The 17,944-nt window shown below is 46.9% G+C and overlaps 1 protein-coding gene across 1 annotated transcript in view; it reads right to left on the reverse strand.

Annotated features, from left to right (window-relative positions):
- Window positions 1-14,607: 14,607 nt before the first annotated feature.
- trib1 (tribbles pseudokinase 1) overlaps window positions 14,608-17,944 on the reverse strand; it is a 45,360-nt gene continuing 42,023 nt past the window's right edge. The window contains exon 3 of the mRNA XM_071374396.1: window positions 14,608-17,240. Coding sequence (XP_071230497.1) covers window positions 16,772-17,240 — 469 coding nt within the window. The 3' untranslated portion in view covers window positions 14,608-16,771. The remainder of the gene's footprint in view (window positions 17,241-17,944) is intronic.

Below are 17,944 nucleotides of genomic sequence, written 5' to 3' on the forward strand. Positions count from 1 at the left end.
CCTACTTAACGCCCCTAAGTCACGCCCCTAAGTCACGCCCCTAAGTCACGCCCCTACGTCACGCCCCTACATAATGCAGTTGTGGTTGAATTGCCCCAAAGGAGACTGTTTTACCTATTTTTATCATGGAGAGAGAAATCCTGACAAAGGAGGCCATAGCCAACCTCATTAAGGAGGAGGAGCTCTACCACAGTCTCATACAGGACATTCATCCAAACCGCTTGAGGTCAGAACAGAGAGTAGGTGCTCTCTGGTGTATATATATCTTCTCAGTAAGGAAGCAAGGGCAAGGCTTCTGATCAGAGGAAAACATGTTGTGTTCAAAGAGAATAATCTGTTCAGTTTGAAGTCGCGCGTGGCTGACCAGAACTCTGTTCAAGTTACAATTAAAGAACTACCCGGAATCAGCAGATGGAAGTGTTGTGACTGAGTTTCTGGCTGAAGCTGGATTCAAGGTGGTGTGGAGAGAGCGATGAGGCGCATGATAAGATACAAAGGTCAACTTACAATCTGCTACAATAGGGGTCCTTATGTATATGTTGCAGCAGCACCCATCATTCCTATAACACGGTCTGTAAAGATGGGAACTCACTGGATCCAAGTATTTTATGATGGACAAGGTGGTGCTCGTAGACAGGACTGGCTGATACCATCCCACGCTAGAGGGGGTGTCAGGAGATGGTACAGTCCTATTACACTGGACAACGTAAGATGCATCGAGGAAAGGTTTTCCCACTATGTGCACGACAACAATCCTGTCCCCATGAGTAGAGCAGACGTATCACATATCTCAGCTGAAATGACTGAACGTGTGAGACTGAGGTTGAAGAGGATAAGTCCTCGGCTCCACAGGACAAAGACGGAGTGAATGAAACATTGGAGTTGGTACCTGGTGAGTCTGCAACAGTGACCTCTCATTACAAGAAAAACAAGAAGAAAAAAAAGAGGAAACATGATAAAAATGAAGCTGGGAAAGTGGCTCCTGAGACCAGTGACAATCATAACCCAATAGAAAACCTTGGGACTATAGGGTTTACTTACCCACACACATACCTCTTTCCCCCCGCACCATTGGTTAGAGCCTGTCAGTAAGCATTTCACTGTAATGTCTACACCTGTGGTATTCGGCGCACGTGACAAATAAACTTTGATTTGATTTGTAGTGAATAGGGTTCAGAGCCTATAGGATGTAGTGAATAGGGTTCGGGGCCTATAGGGTGTAGTGAATAGGGTTCAGGGCCCATAGGGTGTAGTGAATAGGGTTCGGGGCCAATAGGGTGTAGTGAATAGGGTTCAGGGCCCATAGGGTGTAGTGAATAGGGTTCGGGGCCAATAGGGTGTAGTGAATAGGGTTCAGGGCCCATAGGGTGTAGTGAATAGGGTTCAGGGCCCATAGGGTGTAGAGAATAGGGTTCAGGGCCCATAGGGTGTAGTGAATAGGGTTCAGGGCCCATAGGGTGTAGTGAATAGGGTTCAGGGGCTATAGGGTGTAGTTAATAGGGTTCAGGGCCCATAGGGTGTAGTGAATAGGGTTCGGGGCCTATAGGGTGTAGTGAATAGGGTTCATGGCCTATAGGGTGTAGTGAATAGGGTTCAGGGCCCATAGGGTGTAGTGAATAGGGTTCAGAGCCCATAGGGTGTAGTGAATAGGGTTCAGGGCCCATAGGGTGTAGTGAATAGGGTTCAGGGGCTATAGGGTGTAGTTAATAGGGTTCAGGGCCCATAGGGTGTAGTGAATAGGGTTGAGGGCCCATAGGGTGTAGTGAATAGGGTTCAGGGCCCATAGGGTGTAGTGAATAGGGTTCAGGGCCCATAGGGTGTAGTGAATAGGGTTCAGGGCCCGTAGGGTGTAGAGAATAGGGTTCAGGGCCCATAGGGTGTAGAGAATAGGGTTCAGGGCCCATAGGGTGTAGTGAATAGGGTTCAGGGCCCATAGGGTGTAGTGAATAGGGTTCAGGGCCCATAGGGTGTAGTGAATAGGGTTCAGGGCCCATAGGGTGTAGTGAATAGGGTTCAGGGCCCATAGGGTGTAATGAATAGGGTTCAGGGCCCATAGGGTGTAGGGAATAGGGTTCAGGGCCCATAGGGTGTAGTGAATAGGGTTCAGGGCCCGTAGGGTGTAGTGAATAGGGTTCAGGGCCCATAGGGTGTAGTGAATAGGGTTCAGGGCCTATAGGGTGTAGTGAATAGGGTTCAGGGCCCATAGGGTGTAGTGAATAGGGTTCAGGGCCCATAGGGTGTGGAAAATAGGGTTCAGGGCCCATAGGGTGTAGTGAATAGGGTTCAGGGCCCATAGGGTGTAGTGAATAGGGTTCAGGGCCCATAGGGAGTGGAAGATAGGGTTCAGGGCCCATAGGGTGTAGTGAATAGGGTTCAGGGCCCATAGGGTGTAGTGAATAGGGTTCAGGGCCCATAGGGTGTAGTGAATAGGGTTCAGGGCCCATAGGGTGTAGTGAATAGGGTTCAGGGCCCGTAGGGTGTAGTGAATAGGGTTCGGGGCCTATAGGGTGTAGTGAATAGGGTTCAGGGCTCATAGGGTGTAGTGAATAGGGTTCAGGGCCCCTAGGGTGTAGTGAATAGGGTTCAGGGCCCATAGGGTGTAGTGAATAGGGTTCAGGGCCCCTAGGGTGTAGTGAATAGGGTTCAGGGCCCATAGGGTGTAGTGAATAGGGTTCAGGGCCCATAGGGTGTAGTGAATAGGGTTCAGGGCCTATAGGGTGTAGTGAATAGGGTTCAGGGCCCATAGGGTGTAGTGAATAGGGTTCAGGGCCCATAGGGTGTGGAAAATAGGGTTCAGGGCCCATAGGGTGTAGTGAATAGGGTTCAGGGCCCATAGGGTGTAGTGAATAGGGTTCAGGGCCCATAGGGAGTGGAATATAGGGTTCAGGGCCCATAGGGTGTAGTGAATAGGGTTCAGGGCCCATAGGGTGTAGTGAATAGGGTTCAGGGCCCATAGGGTGTAGTGAATAGGGTTCAGGGCCCATAGGGTGTAGTGAATAGGGTTCAGGGCCCATAGGGTGTAGTGAATAGGGTTCAGGGCCCATAGGGAGTGGAATATAGGGTTCAGGGCCCATAGGGTGTAGTGAATAGGGTTCAGGGCCCATAGGGTGTAGTGAATAGGGTTCAGGGCCCATAGGGTGTAGTGAATAGGGTTCAGGGCCCATAGGGTGTAGTGAATAGGGTTCAGGGCCCATAGGGTGTAGTGAATAGGGTTCAGGGCCCGTAGGGTGTAGTGAATAGGGTTCGGGGCCTATAGGGTGTAGTGAATAGGGTTCAGGGCTCATAGGGTGTAGTGAATAGGGTTCAGGGCCCCTAGGGTGTAGTGAATAGGGTTCAGGGCCCATAGGGTGTAGTGAATAGGGTTCAGGGCCCCTAGGGTGTAGTGAATAGGGTTCAGGGCCCATAGGGTGTAGTGAATAGGGTTCAGGGCCCATAGGGTGTAGTGAATAGGGTTCAGGGCCCCTAGGGTGTAGTGAATAGGGTTCAGGGCCCATAGGGTGTAGTGAATAGGGTTCAGGGCCCCTAGGGTGTAGTGAATAGGGTTCAGGGCCCATAGGGTGTAGTGAATAGGGTTCAGGGCCCATAGGGTGTAGTGAATAGGGTTCAGGGCCCCTAGGGTGTAGTGAATAGGGTTCAGGGCCCATAGGGTGTAGTGAATAGGGTTCAGGGCCCATAGGGTGTAGTGAATAGGGTTCAGGGCCCATAAGGTGTAGACTTCCATTTCGGAAGCAGATAAGCAGTTGTCATCTAGAGGTCACTGTAAATGATTGTAGGTCTTGGACGTGATGACACTGGTGGAAAAGTAACTGCCGTTCCATAAATGTCCAGAAGGTGGCAGCAGAGGTATTCCAGCAACAGTGTGATTTGTGTTAGTCTGTGTGTGGAAATACCATCCATCCATTTTCCTCCACAAAGCCTGGAAAATGAATGCGATATTGAACCCAGATCAATGCAATACCTCAGATTCCTCTTGGGCTTGATATAAATCAGGCCATAGTGACATTTAAACACACGTTTAAACAGACTACACAGTTTCCATTACGTCAATGGGAGCACCTGTCTGAGTCCAACCATCTCAGCTTCCAGGAACATTCTAGACTAGTTACAGAGACACTGAGTCCAACCATCTCAGACACACTCCCCCACCCCACCCCAACACACAGACACACTCCCCCACCCCAACACACAGACACACTCCCCCACCCCAACACACAGACACACTCCCCCACCCCAACACACAGACACACTCCCCCACCCCAACACAGACACACTCCCCCACCCCACCCCACCCCACCCCAACACACAGACACACTCCCCCACCCCAACACACAGACACACTCCCCCACCCCAACACAGACACACTCCCCCACCCCACCCCACCCCACCCCAACACACAGACACACTCCCCCACCCCAACACACAGACACACTCCCCCACCCCAACACACAGACACACTCCCCCACCCCAACACACAGACACACTCCCCCACCCCAACACACAGACACACTCCCCCACCCCAACACACAGACACACTCCCCCACCCCAACACACAGACACACTCCCCCACCCCACCCCAACACACAGACACACTCCCCCACCCCAACACACAGACACACTCCCCCACCCCAACACACAGACACACTCCCCCACCCCACCCCAACACACAGACACACTCCCCCACCCCAACACACAGACACACTCCCCCACCCCAACACACAGACACACTCCCCCACCCCAACACACAGACACACTCCCCCACCCCAACACACAGACACACTCCCCCACCCCAACACACAGACACACTCCCCCACCCCACCCCAACACACAGACACACTCCCCCACCCCAACACACAGACACACTCCCCCACCCCAACACACAGACACACTCCCCCACCCCAACACACAGACCCCCAGTGGTGGAAAAAGTAACCAACTGTCCTACTTGAGTTGAAGTCTAAAAGTATTTGGTTTTAATTATACTTAAGTATCAAAAGTCTTTATAATTGCTAATCTTCATGCATGTGTGTGTGTGAGCGAGAGAGAGAATGTGTGTGTTTGTGCATGTGTGTGAGAGGGAGAGTGTGTATGTGAATCTGTGTGCGTGGGCAAATTAGAGCCCTACGCCGGGCATGAATTGCAATCCCGAATCCTAACCATTTTAATTTTAAATGTTTTTATTTCACCTTTATTTAACCAGGTAGGCTAGTTGAGAACAAGTTATCATTTACAACTGCGACGTGGCCAAGATAAAGCAAAGCAGTTCGACACATACAGCAACACAGAGTTACACATGGAATAAACAAGCGTACAGTCAATAACACAATAGAAAAAACAAAAGTCTATATACAGTGTGTGCAAATGGCATGAGGAGGTAAGGCAATAAATAGGCCATAGTAGCAAAGTAATTACAATTTAGCAGATTAACACTGGAGTGATAGATGAGCAGATGATGATGAGCAGATGATGGTGTGTAAGTAGTGATACTGGTGTGCAAAAGAGCAGCAAAGTAAATAAAAACAATATGGGGATGAGGTAGGTAGATTGGGTGGGCTATTTACAGATGGACTACGTACAGCTGCAGCGATCGGTTAGCTGCTCAGATAGCTGATGTTTAAAGTTAGTGAGGGAAATGTAAGTCTCCAGCTTCAGCGATTTTTGCAATTCGTTCCAGTCACTGGCAGCAGAGAACTGGAAGGAAAGGAGGCCAAAGGAGGTGTTGGCTTTGGGGATGACCAGTGAGATACACCTGCTGGAGCGCGTGCTACGGGTGGGTGTTGTTATCGTGACCAGTGCTGAGATAAGGCGGAGCTTTACCTAGCATAGACTTATAGATGACCTGGAGCCAGTGGGTCTGGCGACGAATATGTAGCGAGGGCTAGCCGACTAGAGCATACAGGTCGCAGTGGTGGGTGGTATAAGGGGCTTTGGTAACAAAACGGATGGCACTGTGTAGGCTGCATCCAGTTTGCTGAGTAGAGTATTGGAAGCTATTTTGTAAATGACATCGCCGAAGTCGAGGATCGGCAGGATAGTCAGTTTTACAAGGGTAAGTTTGGCGGCGTGAGTGAAGGAGGCTTTGTTGCGAAATAGAAAGCTGATTCTAGATTTGATTTTGGATTGGAGATGTTTGATATGAGTCTGGAAGGAGAGTTTACAGTCAACCCATGCCCGAGCCCTTCCCAATCCCAACCCATGCCCGAGCCCTTCCCAATCCCAACCCATGCCCGAGCCCTTCCCAATCCCGAGCCCTTCCCAATCCTGAGCCATTCCCAATCCCGAGCATTACCCATGCCCGAGTTCTTCCCAATCCCGAGCCATTCCCAATCCCGAGCCTTACCCATGCCCGAGCCCTTTCCCAATCCCGAGCCTTACCCATGCCCGAGCCTTACCCATGCCCGAGCCCTTCCCAATCCCGAGCCTTAACCAATCCCGAGCCTTAACCAATCCCGAGCCTTACCCAATCCCGAGCCTTACCCAATCCCGAGCCTTACCCATGCCCGAGCCCTTCCCAATCCCGAGCCTTACCCATGCCCGCGTAGTTCAAAACATTACCATACCCAGGCCTGATTTCTTCTGAGAAATTTTTGGCCCGGCCCTGCCTGAAACCCGAAACCAAAAATATCTTCCTCAGTTAGTAAATCTATTAGCTGCTCCTCTGTGCCTGTCACTCCTGCACACAGCTCGCTCTGCATGGGCTCTTCTCATGGCGACTCTGTGAGTATCCATAGCAACGGATCCCCTTGATGTTTTGTTCGATGACGAGACGTTAGAGAGCAGTTAGCTGTTCGCTACTTTTCCTCACTCTAAACTCTAGGAACATTATTATTTTCTGTGAAATAATCTATCCTGTTTTATATTTTGACGCACTTCTAACACCATGTTATGATCTTAGTCAGATATGACTGTACTGAGCAGCAGAGCACGAGCAAATGGCCCAGCTTTAAAATGTTACTGATCAATTTAGTGATACCCTGCATAGCAATAACTCGATGTATAATGTCGGTGCCAGGGTCAGGTAGGAAAGGTCTAAGACAAATATACAATAAACAACAGAATATGAAACAAATTCGATATTTATTCAATTTCTCCACACATTTACAATATACATATTTACATGTTTTTTTTATATTAAATAATATTTTCTCTTTTAACCTATGTGGCCAACCCTTCAGGTCGTGTCACAAATACAGAATTCAGAGTGCAATATAAATGTTGTTCACTCGTGCCAGTTAAAGTCGATTTGCTTGTGCATGTGGCTCACCATGTGGCTCACCCTGTGGCTCACCCTGTGGCTCACCCTGTGGCTCACCCTGTGGCTCACCCTGTGGCTCACCCTGTGGCTCACCCTGTGGCTCACCCTGTGGCTCACCCTGTGGTTCACCCTGTGGCTCACCCTGTGGCTCACCCTGTGGCGAACTGCATTTCAAAGGAAATAGAGAACATCAGAGATTTTCTAATTCATATAGAAAAACAACATGAGACCTAATTCTAATAGAAAAACAACATAAATCTTATAATTCAAGTCCTAATAAAACCAATAGTTGATTGTAGATTAATTTGTCTAAACGGTTTTGAGGAAACTCTAGCTGGGCCACAACAGACGGGAGGAGAATCAAGGAGAAGATCACTGTCATAGGAGAACGAATGAGAAGATCACTGTCATAGGAGAACGAATGAGAAGATCACTGTCATAGGAGAACGAATGCCAGACTGAGCACTAAGGAGAGGGAAGATCACTGTCATAGGAGAACGAAAGAGAAGATCACCGTCATAGGAGAACGAATGAAAAGATCACTGTCATAGGAGAACGAATGAGAAGATCACTGTCATAGGAGAACGAATGAGAAGATCACTGTCATAGGAGAATCAATGCCAGACTGAGCACTAAAGAGAGGGAAGATTACTGTCATAGGAGAACGAATGAGAAGATCACTGTCATAGGAGAATCAATGCCAGACTGAGCACTAAGGAGAGGGAAGATCACTGTCATAGGAGAACGAATGAGAAGATACACTGTCATAGGAGAACGAATGCCAGACTGAGCCAGACTGAGCACTAAGGAGAGGGAAGATCACTGTCATAGGAGAACGAATGAGAAGATCACTGTCATAGGAGAATCAATGCCAGACTGAGCACTAAGGAGAGGGAAGATCACTGTCATAGGAGAACGAATGAGAAGATCACTGTCATAGGAGAACGAATGCCAGACTGAGCCAGACTGAGCACTAAGAAGAAGAAAGATCACTGTCATAGGAGAACGAATGAGAAGATCACTGTCATAGGAGAATCAATGACAGACTGAGAACTAGGGGGAGGGAAGATCACTGTCATAGGAGAACGAATGAGAAGATCACTGTCATAGGAGAACGAATGCCAGACTGAGCCAGACTGAGCACTAAGGAGAGGGAAGATCACTGTCATAGGAGAATGAATGCCAGACTGAGCACTAAGGAGAGGGAACTTCACTGTCATAGGATAATGAATGCCAGACTGAGCACTAAGGAGAGGGAAGATCACTGTCATAGGAGAATCAATGCCAGACTGAGCACTAAAGAGAGGGAAGATTACTGTCATAGGAGAACGAATGAGAAGATCACTGTCATAGGAGAATCAATGCCAGACTGAGCACTAAGGAGAGGGAAGATCACTGTCATAGGAGAACGAATGAGAAGATCACTGTCATAGGAGAACGAATGCCAGACTGAGCCAGACTGAGCACTAAGGAGAGGGAAGATCACTGTCATAGGAGAACGAATGAGAAGATCACTGTCATAGGAGAATCAATGCCAGACTGAGCACTAAGGAGAGGGAAGATCACTGTCATAGGAGAACGAATGAGAAGATCACTGTCATAGGAGAACGAATGCCAGACTGAGCCAGACTGAGCACTAAGGAGAAGAAAGATCACTGTCATAGGAGAACGAATGAGAAGATCACTGTCATAGGAGAATCAATGCCAGACTGAGAACTAGGGGGAGGGAAGATCACTGTCATAGGAGAACGAATGAGAAGATCACTGTCATAGGAGAACGAATGCCAGACTGAGCCAGACTGAGCACTAAGGAGAGGGAAGATCACTGTCATAGGAGAAAGAATGCCAGACTGAGCACTAAGGAGAGGGAACTTCACTGTCATAGGATAATGAATGCCAGACTGAGCACTAAGGAGAGGGAAGATCACTGTCATAGGAGAATCAATGCCAGACTGAGCACTAAGGAGAGGGAACTTCACTGTCATAGGAGAACGAATGCCAGACTGAGCACTAAGGAGAGGGAAGATCACTGTCATAGGAGAACGAATGCCAGACTGAGCACTAAGGAGAGGGAAGATCACTGTCATAGGAGAACGAATGCCAGACTGAGCACTAAGGAGAGGGAACTTCACTCTCATAGGAGAACGAATGAGAAGATCACTGTCATAGGAGAACGAATGCCAGACTGAGCACTAAGGAGAGGGAAGATCACTGTCATAGGAGAACGAATGCCAGACTGAGCACTAAGGAGAGGGAAGATCACTGTCATAGGAGAACGAATGCCAGACTGAGCACTAAGGAGAGGGAACTTCACTCTCATAGGAGAACGAATGAGAAGATCACTGTCATAGGAGAACGAATGAGCTCACCCTGTGGCTCACCATGTGGCTCACCCTGTGGCGAATGCCAGACTGAGCATTAAGGAGAGGGAAGATCACTGTCATAGGAGAATGAATGCCAGACTGAGCACTAAGGAGAGGGAAGATCACTGTCATTAGGAGAATCAATGCCAGACTGAACACTAAGGAGAGGGAAGATCACTGTCATAGGAGAACGAATGCCAGACTGAACATTAAGGAGAGGGAAGATCACTGTCATAGGAGAACGAATGCCAGACTGAGCACTAAGGAGAGGGAACTTCACTGTCATAGGAGAACGAATGCCAGACTGAGCACTAAGGAGAGGGAACATCACTGTCATAGGAAAACGAATGCCAGACTGAACATTAAGGAGAGGGAGGATCACTGTCATAGGAGAATCAAGGAGAAGATCGCTGTCATAGGAGAACGAATGCCAGACTGAACATTAAGGAGAGGGAAAATCACTGTCATAGGAGAATCAATGCCAGACTGAACACTAAGGAGAGGGAAGATCAGTGTCATAGGAGAACGAATGCCAGACTGAACATTAAGGAGAGGGAAGATCACTGTCATAGGAGAACGAATGCCAGACTGAGCACTAAGGAGAGGGAACCTCACTGTCATAGGAGAACGAATGCAAGACTGAGCACTAAGGAGAGGAAAGATCACTGTCATAGGAGAACGAATGCCAGACTGAGCACTAAGGAGAGGGAACATCACTGTCATAGGAGAATGAATGCCAGACTGAGCACTAAGGAGAGGGAACTTTACTATCATAGGAGAACGAATGCCAGACTGAACACTAAGGAGAGGGAAGATCACTGTCATAGGAGAACGAATGCCAGATTGAGCACTAAGGAGAGGGAACTTTACTGTCATAGGAGAACGAATGCCAGACTGAGCACTAAGGAGAGGGAACTTTACTGTCATAGGAGAACGAATGCCAGACCGAACACTAAGGAGAGGGAAAATCACTGTCATAGGAGAATGAATGCCAGACTGAGCACTAAGGAAAGGGAACTTTACTGTCATAGGAGAACGGATGCCAGACTGAGCACTAAGGAGAGGGAAGATCACTGTCATAGGAGAACGAATGCCAGACTGAGCACTAAGGAGAGGGAACATCACTGTCATAGGAGAACAAATGCCAGACTGAACATTAAGGAGAGGGAAGATCATTGTCAAAGGAGAATCAAGGAGAAGATCACTGTCATAGGAGAACGAATGCCAGACTGAACATTAAGGAGAGGGAAGATCACTGTCATAGGAGAATCAAGGAGAAGATCACTGTGATAGGAGAGTGAATGCCAGACTGAGCACGAAGGAGAGGGAAGTTCACTGTCATAGGAGAACGAATGCCAGACTGAGCACTAAGGAGAGGGAAGATCACTGTCATAGGAGAATGAACGCCAGACTGAGCACGAAGGAGAGGGAAGATCACTGTCATAGGAGAACGAATGCCAGACTGAGCACTAAGGAGAGGGAAGATCACTGTCATAGGAGAATCAATGCCAGACTGAGCACTAAGGAGAGGGAACATCACTGTCATAGGAGAACGAATGCCAGACTGAGCACTAAAGAGAGAAAACATCACTGTCATAGGAGAATCAATGTCAGACTGAGCACTAAGGAGAGGGAACTTCACTGTCATAGGAGAATCAATGCCAGACTGAGCACTAAGGAGAGGGAACTTCACTGTCATAGGAGAATGAATGCCAGACTGAACATTAAGGAGAGGGAACTTCACTGTCATAGGATAATGAATGCCAGACTGAGCACTAAGGAGAAGGAAGATCACTGTCATAGGAGAACGAATGCCAGACTGAGCACTAAGGAGAGGGAACTTCACTGTCATAGGAAAACGAATGCCAGACTGAACATTAAGGAGAGGGAAGATCACTGTCATAGGAGAACGAATGCCAGACTGAGCACTAAGGAGAGGGAATTTTACTGTCATAGGAGAATCAAGGAGAAGATCACTGTCATAGGAGAACGAATGCCAGACTGAACATTAAGGAGAGGGAAGATCACTGTCATAGGAGAATCAAGGAGAAGATCACTGTCATAGGAGAACGAATGCCAGACTGAGCACTAAGGAGAGGGAAGTTCACTGTCATAGGAGAACGAATGCCAGACTGAGCACTAAGGAGAGGGAAGATCACTGTCATAGGAGAACGAATGCCAGACTGAACATTAAGGAGAGGAAAGATCACTGTCATAGGAGAATGAATGCCAGACTGAGCACTAAGGAGAGGGAAGATCACTGTCATAGGAGAATCAATGCCAGACTGAGCACTAAGGAGAGGGAAGCTCACTGTCATAGGAGAACGAATGCCAGACTGAGCACTAAAGAGAGAGAACATCACTGTCATAGGAGAATCAATGCCAGACTGAGAACTAAGGAGAGGGAACTTCACTGTCATAGGAGAATCAATGCCAGACTGAGCACTAAGGAGAGAGAAGATCACTGTCATAGGAGAACGAATGCCAGACTGAGCACTAAGGAGAAGGAAGATCACTGTCATAGGAGAATCAATGCCAGACTGAGCACTAAGGAGAGGGAACATCACTGTCATAGGAGAACGAATGCCAGACTGAGCACTAAAGAGAGAAAACATCACTGTCATAGGAGAATCAATGTCAGACTGAGCACTAAGGAGAGGGAACTTCACTGTCATAGGAGAATCAATGCCAGACTGAGCACTAAGGAGAGGGAACTTCACTGTCATAGGAGAATGAATGCCAGACTGAACATTAAGGAGAGGGAACATCACTGTCATAGGATAATGAATGCCAGACTGAGCACTAAGGAGAAGGAAGATCACTGTCATAGGAGAACGAATGCCAGACTGAGCACTAAGGAGAGGGAACTTCACTGTCATAGGAAAACGAATGCCAGACTGAACATTAAGGAGAGGGAAGATCACTGTCATAGGAGAACGAATGCCAGACTGAGCACTAAGGAGAGGGAATTTTACTGTCATAGGAGAATCAAGGAGAAGATCACTGTCATAGGAGAACGAATGCCAGACTGAACATTAAGGAGAGGGAAGATCACTGTCATAGGAGAATCAAGGAGAAGATCACTGTCATAGGAGAACGAATGCCAGACTGAGCACTAAGGAGAGGGAAGTTCACTGTCATAGGAGAACGAATGCCAGACTGAGCACTAAGGAGAGGGAAGATCACTGTCATAGGAGAACGAATGCCAGACTGAACATTAAGGAGAGGAAAGATCACTGTCATAGGAGAATGAATGCCAGACTGAGCACTAAGGAGAGGGAAGATCACTGTCATAGGAGAATGAATGCCAGACTGAACATTAAGGAGAGGGAACATCACTGTCATAGGATAATGAATGCCAGACTGAACATTAAGGAGAGGGAACATCACTGTCATAGGAGAATCATTGCCAGACTGAACATTAAGGAGAGGGAACTTCACTGTCATAGGAGAACGAATGCCAGACTGAACATTAAGGAGAGGAAATATCACTGTCATAGGAGAATGAATGCCAGACTGAGCACTAAGGAGAGGGAAGATCACTGTCATAGGAGAATCAATGCCAGACTGAGCACTAAGGAGAGGGAAGCTCACTGTCATAGGAGAACGAATGCCAGACTGAGCACTAAAGAGAGAGAACATCACTGTCATAGGAGAATCAATGCCAGACTGAGAACTAAGGAGAGGGAACTTCACTGTCATAGGAGAATCAATGCCAGACTGAGCACTAAGGAGAGAGAAGATCACTGTCATAGGAGAACGAATGCCAGACTGAGCACTAAAGAGAGAGAAGATCACTGTCATAGGAGAATCAATGCCAGCCTGAGCAGTAAGGAGAGGGAACTTCACTGTCATAGGAGAATCAATGCCAGACTGAGCACTAAGGAGAGGGAACTTCACTGTCATAGGAGAACGAATGCCAGACTGAGCACTAAAGAGAAAGAAGATCACTGTCATAGGAGAATCAATGCCAGACTGAGCACTAAGTAGAGGGAAGATCACTGTCATAGGAGAATCAATGCCAGACTGAGCACTAAGGAGAGCGAACTTCACTGTCATAGGAGAATCAATGCCAGACTGAGCACTAAGGAGAGGGAACTTCACTGTCATAGGAGAATGAATGCCAGACTGAACAGTAAGGAGAGGGAACTTCACTGTCATAGGATAATGAATGCCAGACTGAGCACTAAGGAGAGGGAACATCACTGTCATAGGAGAATGAATGCCAGACTGAACATTAAGGAGAGGGAACATCACTGTCATAGGATAATGAATGCCAGACTGAACATTAAGGAGAGGGAACATCACTGTCATAGGAGAATCATTGCCAGACTGAACATTAAGGAGAGGGAACTTCACTGTCATAGGAGAATCAATGCCAGACTGAGCACTAAGGAGAGGGAACTTCACTGTCATAGGAGAATCAATGCCAGACTGAGCACTAAGGAGAGGGAACTTCACTGTCATAGGAGAATCAATGCCAGACTGAGCACTAAGGAGAGGGAAGATCACTGTCATAGGATAATGAATGCCAGACTGATCACTAAGGAGAGGGAACATCACTGTCATAGGAGAATGAATGCCAGACTGAACATTAAGGAGAGGGAACTTCACTGTCATAGGAGAATGAATGCCAGACTGAACATTAAGGAGAGGGAAGATCACTGTCATAGGAGAATCAATGCCAGACTGATCATTAAGGAGAGGGAACTCACTGTCATAGGAGAATGAATGCCAGACTGAGCACTAAGGAGAGGGAACTCACTGTCATAGGAGAATGAATGCCAGACTGAGCACTAAGGAGAGGGAACTTCACTGTCATAGGAGAACGAATGCCAGACTGAACATTAAGGAGAGGGAACTTCACTGTCATAGGATAATGAATGCCAGACTGAGCACTAAGGAGAGGGAACTTCACTGTCATAGGAGAACGAATGCCAGACTGAACATTAAGGAGAGGGAACTCACTGTCATAGGAGAATGAATGCCAGACTGAGCACTAAGGAGAGGGAACATCACTGTCATAGGAGAATGAATGCCAGACTGAACATTAAGGAGAGGGAACATCACTGTCATAGGATAATGAATGCCAGACTGAACATTAAGGAGAGGGAACATCACTGTCATAGGAGAATCATTGCCAGACTGAACATTAAGGAGAGGGAACTTCACTGTCATAGGAGAATCAATGCCAGACTGAGCACTAAGGAGAGGGAACTTCACTGTCATAGGAGAATCAATGCCAGACTGAGCACTAAGGAGAGGGAACTTCACTGTCATAGGAGAATCAATGCCAGACTGAGCACTAAGGAGAGGGAAGATCACTGTCATAGGATAATGAATGCCAGACTGATCACTAAGGAGAGGGAACATCACTGTCATAGGAGAATGAATGCCAGACTGAACATTAAGGAGAGGGAACTTCACTGTCATAGGAGAATGAATGCCAGACTGAACATTAAGGAGAGGGAAGATCACTGTCATAGGAGAATCAATGCCAGACTGAACATTAAGGAGAGGGAACTCACTGTCATAGGAGAATGAATGCCAGACTGAGCACTAAGGAGAGGGAACTCACTGTCATAGGAGAATGAATGCCAGACTGAGCACTAAGGAGAGGGAACTTCACTGTCATAGGAGAACGAATGCCAGACTGAACATTAAGGAGAGGGAACTTCACTGTCATAGGATAATGAATGCCAGACTGAGCACTAAGGAGAGGGAACTTCACTGTCATAGGAGAACGAATGCCAGACTGAACATTAAGGAGAGGGAACTCACTGTCATAGGAGAACGAATGCCAGACTGAACATTAAGGAGAGGGAACTCACTGTCATAGGAGAACGAATGCCAGACTGAGCACTAAGGAGAGGGAACTCACTGTCATAGGAGAACGAATGCCAGACTGAACATTAAGGAGAGGGAACTTCACTGTCATAGGAGAACGAATGCCAGACTGAGCACTAACCTCCTAATATGGCTAAATGTTCATCTGCCTCACCTAAAGCCCATTCTGGTGGGAAGCTGCTATAGACCACCAAGTGATAACAGTCAGCATCTGGATAACATGTGTGAAATGCTTGATAATGTATGTGATATCAACAGAGAGGTATATTTTCTGGGGGATTTAAACATTGACCTGCTTTCATCAAGCTGCCCACTCAAGAAAAAACTTCAAACTGTAACCAGTTCCTGCAACCTGGTTCAGGTTGTCAGTCAACCTACCAGGGTAGTTACAAACAGCATGTATTGATCACATCTTTACTAATGCTGCAGAAATCTGCTGTAAGGCAGTATCCAGATCCATCAGATGTAGTGATCACAATATAGTATATAGTAGCCATATCTAGGAAAACCAACGTTCCAAGGCTGGGCCTAATATAGTGTATATGAGGTCATACAAGTTGTAGTGATTCCTATGTTGTTGATGTAAATAATATCTGTTGGTCCGTGGTGTGTAATGAGGAGCAAACAGACATTACAACTTGACACATTTATGTAATTGCTTATTCCAGTTACTAATAAACATGCATCCATTAAGAAAATGACTGTAAAAACTGTTAAATCCCCTTGGATTGATGAGGAATTGAAAAATTGTGTGGTTGAGAGGGACGAGGCAAAAGGAATGGCAAATAAGTCTGGCTGCACAACTGATTGGCAAACATGCTGCAAAATGAGAAATGTGTCATGTGACTAAACTAAATAAAAGAAGAAGAAACTACACTGAAACAAAGATAAATTATATAAAGAATGATAGTAAAAGGCTTTGGGGAACCTTCAATGACATTTTGGGAAAAAAGGCAAACTCATTTTAGGCAAAAATATAAAAAAAGGGGTCTATCCCTAAAACGTTTTAATCTAGTAAACAATGTGATGGTGAGCTGGTTTTAAGCACCAAATTACTACTTTCTGTGAACACACACAACGGACAATGATGGTGGTGTACTTTAAACAACGCCCTTATTCTAACATATAGACAAACAATAGTTTGAGTTAAAAGCTTGTGTCTGATCTGCATACAGCAAAGTATACAACCATAACAAAGGTAACCTTCTCAAATCTGCCACAAAAGAAAATGAAAAAAACATATATACTCATATTTTTGCTCTGATTCCACTCGAGGGGTTAAGTGAGTCATAGGGATTCATCCCATCGATCAACAGAACAGATCATCCTCCTCTTCCGTGTCACAGGAAGGCACTGTCTGTTCCGACGAATCCACTTCCTGTTCACTGACACCTGTTTCCTGTACGTTGGTGGTGTGGAACCACGGATGGATAAGCACCTCGGCGGCAGTCAGTCTGTCCCATGGTTCTTTCCTCAGCAGGGATCGCAGCAGGCACTTGGCCCGGGGAGAGAGGCCCTCGGGTAGGCAGCACTGGCCCCGGCGGATCTTGGAGAAGAGGGTAGCTGGGTCTGGGTCGTGGAAAGGGTAGCGTCCCACCAGCATAGTGTAGAGCATCACCCCTAGGGACCAGACGTCCGCCTGCTTCCCTGAGTAGGAGCTGGAGCCGTTCAGGATCTCTGGGCTGATGTAGGCTGGGCAGCCGTAGGTGTCTGACGTGGAGTCATCATCTCCTTCTAGAACCCTGCAGTCCTCCAGGCCTTCCAGCTTCACATGGGTCCTACAGGACAGAAAGAGCATGGGTTATTAGCAGAGAGGAAGAGGCAAAGCAAGAGGCTCCACTCCCTTAAAAATCTGTTCACGTGAGAATACAACAATAAGCAGACCAAGTGGAGATTTTTTGTATTGCGGTTTATGAAAGAGTTGCAGATTTGATCAACATAAAAAATGTGATTGATAATTTCAATAGAAGTTCCGTAATCTTTAGGTTGTTACGTTATTAGTAGAATTCACAATTCTGTCCTACAGGACAATGCTGAACATGGGTTGGTTGTTTATTTTGCTTATTGTTTAATCAGAATATATTTCAAATTCTATGAAGGACAAATTACTAAGGCATACCATCATGCTTAAAGACAACACAGCATGGTTTGGGTATTAGAGACAGGACAACACAGCATGGTTTGGGTATTAGAGACAGGACAACACAGCATGGTTTGGGTATTAGAGACAGGACAACACAGCATGGTTTGGGTATTAGAGACAGGACAACACAGCATGGTTTGGGTATTAGAGACAGGACAACACAGCATGGTTTGGGTATTAGAGACATGACAACACAGCATGGTTTGGGTATTAGAGACAGGACAACACAGCATGGTTTGGTTATTAGAGACAGGACAACACAGCATGGTTTGGGTATTAGAGACAGGACAATACAGCATGGTTTGGTTATTAGAGACAGGACAATACAGCATGGTTTGG

Source organism: Salvelinus alpinus, chromosome 29, assembly GCF_045679555.1.
Source record: "Salvelinus alpinus chromosome 29, SLU_Salpinus.1, whole genome shotgun sequence".
NCBI classification, from domain to species: Eukaryota; Metazoa; Chordata; class Actinopteri; order Salmoniformes; family Salmonidae; genus Salvelinus; species Salvelinus alpinus.